Source organism: Manacus vitellinus, unplaced genomic scaffold, assembly GCF_001715985.3.
Source record: "Manacus vitellinus isolate BGI_N305 unplaced genomic scaffold, ASM171598v3 scaffold_14_pilon, whole genome shotgun sequence".
Lineage (NCBI taxonomy): Eukaryota > Metazoa > Chordata > Aves > Passeriformes > Pipridae > Manacus > Manacus vitellinus.
Window position 1 is genome coordinate 5878655 of NW_021939063.1, and position 6713 is coordinate 5885367.

General features: G+C 41.9%; 1 protein-coding gene across 6 annotated transcripts in view; it reads right to left on the reverse strand.

Moving 5' to 3' along the window:
• Nucleotides 1–6157, reverse strand: part of LOC103759339 (monocarboxylate transporter 2) — a 38129-nt gene extending 31972 nt beyond the window's left edge. The window contains exons 1-4 of one of the 6 annotated variants that reach the window (XM_018068388.2): nt 6077–6157; nt 3825–3899; nt 2940–3093; nt 2452–2709 (exon numbers count right to left, since the gene is read on the reverse strand). In XM_018068388.2, coding sequence (XP_017923877.2) covers nt 2452–2668 — 217 coding nt within the window. In that variant the 5' untranslated portion in view covers nt 2669–2709; nt 2940–3093; nt 3825–3899; nt 6077–6157. Of the gene's footprint in view, nt 1–2451; nt 2710–2939; nt 3198–3824; nt 3900–6076 lie in introns of all 6 variants that reach the window. The other 5 variants (XM_018068387.2, XM_018068386.2, XM_018068385.2 and 2 more) reach the window with 5 other exon arrangements.
• Nucleotides 6158–6713: the final 556 nt, after the last annotated feature.

Genomic DNA, 6713 nt, shown 5'->3' on the forward strand with positions numbered 1-6713 from the left:
ACTTATGCTGCTGTAGCTGAAAGGAAGATCAAACTGAGTATTCAATTACTTATTCACTCGAAGATATTTATTCCCTGAGATGAAACTCCTAAATTTGTTATTATTGCCATTCCCTCTTCTATTACTACTTGCATGCTGCTGCTTTCAGATCTATGGAGATGTCAACACCATTTACTGGAAGCAACAAGTGAAAGATGAGAACATGACAGGGAAATGTTTAGAATTATGAATCATCCTCAAGAACAGAGGACATAATTGATATTCCTTAATTCTGGAAGAGTCTATAATCATTACACAGGGATTCTTCCAAGGACTTATGCTTTTCCAAGATCTATTTCTTTCATAGGTTGTTTGGCTTTTTTAAAACCCAGTTGCTGCAGTGATTTAAAAACTGAGGGAGGTGAAGAGCAACAGCTACCACAGCACAGGCAGACCCCCAGAGAGGAAAGATGCTCTTGGCAGCAATGAACACAGGTATTTCTGAAAGGGACAGGACCCCCCTACCAAAGTCTGTGTGAAGCTAAATGCAGTGCTGAAAAGGAAACGTCACCTTGCTTCATAACATCTCACAATTCTCTGCCTGTGCTGACACCCTCCTGTTGTTACATGTGCCATCTGGGAAAGTCAGGCACTTGCACACACAGCTGTAGATTACAATGACAGCTCTGCAGCAGTAAGATTTCATAAAAGTCTGTATTTAAGGATGGGAAGATCAGGGCCGAAACCCATAAGTTTTATACTGTAATGGCTTCTTCCCCCATCGAAACCACCAACAGCAGTTCCCTTGCTGCACTCTCCCCTGTATCTTTGTTTGGTGTCAAGGGCACCAGCCCAGGGAATGTGGAGAATGAAAAGCCAGAAATCTCAACCACTCTGAGACATGTCCAAAGTCTGGTGCTCAGCTTCAGACATCCAACTTTCAGACTGCCCTAAACAGCAACCCCGAGGAAATGAGTCCTCTAAATAAGTCTCTCTTCTGTCTCTCGCTCTGACTCTGTCAACCCTTCTCAGCTCCTGACATGAAACCACCAGAGCCAAACAGCAGCCAGAGGATGAACATCCATTGTTTCAAGGGGGAATCAGTGTTCAGTAGAGCTGCTGATTTAATCCCCTTGGAAGTGAACCCTTCTGTCCATCTGCAGCAGCAGACCATAGCCCAAAGAGATCAATGAAGCCGCTTCACTGCCCAGCTCATCAACTCCAGCCAGACCTGAAAAGGTTCTTTCTGCAAGCAGGGAAGCAGCTCATCCCTCACACCTCTCAGGTCACGTACATCGCCTTTCACCTTAATCCATCCCATATCAGATGACAAGACAGCTCCTTTTTTTTATTGCCATGTAAAACCGGTTCCTAAAGTACATGAGTGCATGACACTTCCATACACAGGGTGTACCCAATGTCTGCAATGTGTGACCCAAGAAGCCTCCAAACCACCCTGTCCTGAAGGCAGCACAGTACCAGGAGGATCCTACAACTTCTTTTGTAGTAGTCTTTCCAAAAATGTGTGTCAGTGACCTTGTTTGAGGAAGAATACATGTTTGGGTAGATGCAAGTCGTGTGGCTATTCTTGTGTTCTTAAGTGTTAATCCATTTACCTTTCACCCTTGCTAAACAAGCTAAGAACCACCAGAAATCTCCTCACAGCCCAGAAATAACCATCAGCAGCTGAGCCTCACAGGCATTAGTAACCTAAAAGCAAGATGGTCCTCTACTAACCATTAATAGCAAGATACACATCAGCTACTCAGATCAAAGTGACAGACTGACACCTGGTACCAGTGTCTGAGGGAAACATCCCTCTGAGAATATCCACTTGATGATTTCATTATGAGGACAAGAGATACCTTTCCCACAACAGCAACTTTTGCAGCCAATATACAAGAAAAAACCCAGAGAACATTTTTACTTGAAGTAACCAGTGGACATAGTTGTTCTTTCAGAAAGATTCTGCACAGAAAAGTCTAAAACATCATCCCTTAATTATTTGCAGCAAAATTTTAGCAGCAGAATTAGGGAAAAACATATTTAAATATTATATCAATATATACACGCACACATCCCATGTTTGTTCATCAGCAAAGCTTAGATTTCAAGTTTCCAGCAACTTCTCTACAATCATGAGTGCAAGTAACATATTTTTTAGACAAGAATAGGAAGGGAACAAAAGACAGCACTCAGATAGTCCAAGAGTCAAATAATTCCACCATGGCCAAGCCTCCACCCACATATAGCAAGATTTCTGATGAAATAATAATTGATGACATCATATATATTGTCAATAAAATACTCAGCACTACTGGCTTTTTCAGTTTTGCCAATGCACATCGTCAGAAAACAGAAGGCCAAGCTTAGAATCAGCAAGAACTTTCTCAAAGAAATATATTCTCCCCTTTTGGCGTAGAGATCAGACCTCTTTCTTCCCAAAGGAAAATACAGTCTCGCTTCACTTACCTCCTCCATAGGTGGTAGCACACATGATGGATGTTGTCCAGGCAATCTGGCTGTAGGAGATGCTGAAAGCAGCCTGGAGCTCTCTGAAGTAGATTGTGAAAGCTTTAGGAAAGGTAAACGCAAACCCAATGGAGATGGAGGCTCCAAACACCACTGCCCAGCCCCATCCACCATCAGGGGGGACATAGCCCAGGTCCGAAAGGACTGGAGGAGACATGGTCAGAGCAGATTTCAGAGCAAAACCCACTTCCTGCTGTCCTGCAGAGGAGAGGATACGTGTGTTATACAGAATATACATATCATGTAATCAGGCAACATTTTAAAGCATAATTAAATAATTTAGAGATACAGAGGATCCCCCATTCTCAAAGCTTTGGACTTTTTGCTGCCTATTAATGGTTCTGCTGTTCAATTCTAACACAGCCAAGATCACCCTTCCCTCTCCAATAACCCTGTCCAGCCCTTCCACCTGGATTTTAAATACATACCCTCAAAATACTCCCATGGCCTCCAGGCTCAGGGATGGACCTCAGTCAAAATCTCAGTCAAAGTCTCCACTTTCTGTTCTGTCCCCCATCCAGCTGGTGGCTCGGTGTCCCACCTTGGGAATGGCTTCTGGAGGTAACTCCTGTCACAGTCCCTCTGGAGAGAACCAGATGCTCCAGCTGTACTGTTTTCAGGGTAAATGCTTCACTGTGTATCTTTCAAAAGTAGGTGGAAATCCTTGTGGTTTCAAGATATCCCCGCTTAAAAGAATAGTTCTCATGACATGAGCAGCAGGTGAATGGCCCCAGTGTGTCCAGCACCCCCTGTTCTGCCAGGGCACAAGGCTCTCCTGGCTCTTTGCTTCCCCCAAACCAACAACCAAACTGAGCAGCTGCTTGCAAAGGGGTTGAAGTTTCTTCCTACTTGGGGGCAGCAATTCCACTCATGCCTAGTGCCTGCCAGGATAGCAGATTATGCTCAGGAGCAACACAGATAAAAGAGGGCATTCACTCATTTGCATTCTTCCCATTTTTTTTGCCATTAATGTAAAATGAGGGTAAAAAGGAAAGAAGAAAAACCTACATGTCTCTCAGGAGTTAATCCACAAGCCTTCTATCAAGGTCAAGGTCTTAAACTAGAGAGGAGAGTCTCACAGCAAAAGGTGGCAGGTAAGTTGGATAAAAGGTTGATTAGTGCCCTTATATACTGAAACTCAGAAATAAGAGAAGCTGGTAGGAAAGGGCATTATCAGAGCTAATGGGAAGGAACAGGCACAGATATCAGCTGAGAACATTTTGCTCAACCTTAATAGCAGCAGTCAGCTAGCTAGGGAGAGAGGAAACTTTGGTTATCTTGGAGGGGGGAAAAAAAAAAAAAAGAAAAAACACCTTAGGAAAAGCACAGTGTAATTTGCATCTATTTGAGAGTCCATTGTCTTTTGAGAGATGTCATTCAGATTCAACCTGTAAGTAGGAGGAAACAAGGAAACTACTTTAACCATACAGGAAAAAAAAAAAGGGGGTGTTTTAAGCTGGTGATGAGTGACTGCAGATAAACTCCTGAATTAATGTTTTCATCTGCTTTTACAGCTGTTTAGTGGTAATACCAATATGGGGCCCTTACACTACAAGCTTCAAGCTCTCCCAGCTGCAGCTGGAGGAAACATTAGTCCAAAATGCTAGTATTCAGTAAATCCAGTATTTAAGAACTCTGATAACATCCAGGATGGTAAGTTATTGGTTGTCCTGAGATCTCATCGCTATATCGAGATGACCAGCTAAGAAGCTTTTCACAACAACAAAATAATGCATAATAATGAAAATGCCCCTTTACAATATGAGGGATGCTATGTTGTAATTTCAGGATCAAGAAAGATTGCACTTGCAAAATTTCTCTTGCTCTTATATTAGGTAATAAAATGATCTGATAGAGATTCGTGAAACATTCTTTTTCCTCTACAGGCATCCACAATATATAAACAAGTTATTCTGATGTAGAGTCTTACTATCCACCCTCACCTAAGCTTTTCCATTAAAAGAAATAATTGTCTTTTGGAATTACATTAGCTATACTTCCGTACTGCAGGGTGGGATTTTAAAAGAAAACCCAAGTTAAAAAGCAACAGTGGTAATGTTGGAATGACTGCCTGTTGATGTTTAAGAGACTTTATTACCCATCAAGTTGCATTTCATTGCACTGTTTCTTTTGTTTATGGTTATTCTACTCAATTTAGACCATACAAATACTGCGGAGAATACCAAGCTCCCAAAAATATTGACATATACTTGTGGTTCTGAAATTAGGCAAAATAAAACTGATTGAGGGGTGGGTATAGTGAGGATATGTTTTCTTATTTAACTTTGTGTTTGGTATTCCAAGGGACAATCTACCAAAATTTAGGATACACAAAATTCTCAGGCCCCTCAAATTTAGATCTTTTTTGGTAGTCCTTTAAAAAAGGTTGAGCCTGAACTTTAAATATATTTTCTGGGACTAACAAGAAAGGTTATTTTTTAATTACTACCAGTTCATTCTGCTTGTAAAATTATGACTAATTTTACACCACCTTTAAAAGTCTTGCATGACAAATATATTAATTCATTTAATTTGCTTTTATGTACAATGAGACATATATTGAGAAGATATCACCATAAAATCAGATTAAGGTATCAGTCCATTGTCCAGGTTTTCTATATCAAGGTAAACTCTTACACAACACAGAAAACCAAAGAGACGAACTGAAGTTAAATGAAAATGTAGTGTACAATAAAATATAAAAATCACATCAGCTGACTTGCTTCCCCAACTGTAAAATAAGGCTTACAGAGGTTGACTTGGGGAAATCAAACTTTGGGATTGTTTTAACAGAGTTTAATAACCTAAGCAATGAGCAGGCAGTGATACAGTCCCAGTCTCCCCTCATTTCTCATGGTTTATGGGGACATTGGCACTAAGGAGGGCACAGGACCATTCCCTCATGGGGTGCTACCCCTTTGTTACCACCCTCTTAGCCACTGCTTTGTAATTTTAAAGTGAGAGTTGTCTTTGTACAACCATGATCTGGCACAAATTTACTTGTTGACTCTCTCACTTTATTCCTATTTCCTTTTTGTGAAATCATACAAGTCTGGACTTCCCATTTCTCCACTTACCATTCCCTATAGGTTTCCTGCTTTATTCCCATCACTTTATTTAGACTTGTTATTCACTGGTCACATCTGGATCTTCCCTCTCCATTATTCTTCCCTCCTTTTCAGGAAACTGTCTGGGGCTACTAACAACAACTTCAAAATAAAGGAATTCCTGGTCTCTTGCACAATCAAGGCCCTTATGTTTCAATCCAGCTGATATCACCATCTTCTTTCCCTAATTTATCGAGCTGCTGTCTTTTGGAACCAACATATGCAATCACAGTCTGCATTTTGTAATCCAGATCAACTGGGGACTATTCTTGGACTATACAATTATTTTCTACAACAATTGTTTTATCAGGTCGGAGCTGGTTTTTTGTCGAGTGAGAGAGCACCAGGACAAACCAAACCCAAGTCTAATGCAGCTTCACCTGTCGATCCAGGGACTCCCTGATGCCAAGTTTCCCTCAGCCCAAGGAAGCCACCACACACCAGACACACACACTCACCAACCACTGTCCAGTGGGACTGTTCCCTCTTCGGCAGAGACGGGCACCACTCGGGCTCCCTTCCCTTGGGAATGCCGGTTGCTGGCTCCCTCAGCAGCGACCTGCTCAGCTTTTAAAGCCATCTGCTGACCTTGTCCCCCACTCCAAATGCAATTGAGATCAAAGGTTGAGATCAGAGGCTCTACTCTCAGATGTAAAACCTTCCAGCAATTGGAACATCGTCTGTCACCCAACCCCTCATGTTACATCCAAAGGCTACCGTATCCCACATTAACTAACTTTTCATGAACGGGATTGCACTTCACCCAGGAGCAACAAATCCATTTCCATTTGTAGTGCTTGGAACATTGGCCTCTCGGGTCTCTGTGGAGGTTAATAAATTATTTGTCAGATATCTCTTTTCCTTGTACTTATTCTGTCTTTACAATGTGTTTTTACAGACTCTGCTCCCACTCTCCCCCGGGGGAACTTGCATATGGAGATCCCCTGTCTTTGCCCAGCCTGCTATGGCAATTTTAACCCTCTGCCTGAAGTTCTCCTCTGTGACTTCTGGGTCACCTAAAATCCTGCGTCAGATTGATTCAGACCACCCAAAAACAAATGCAGGGATTCACAAGCCACAGCAACACCTATCAAG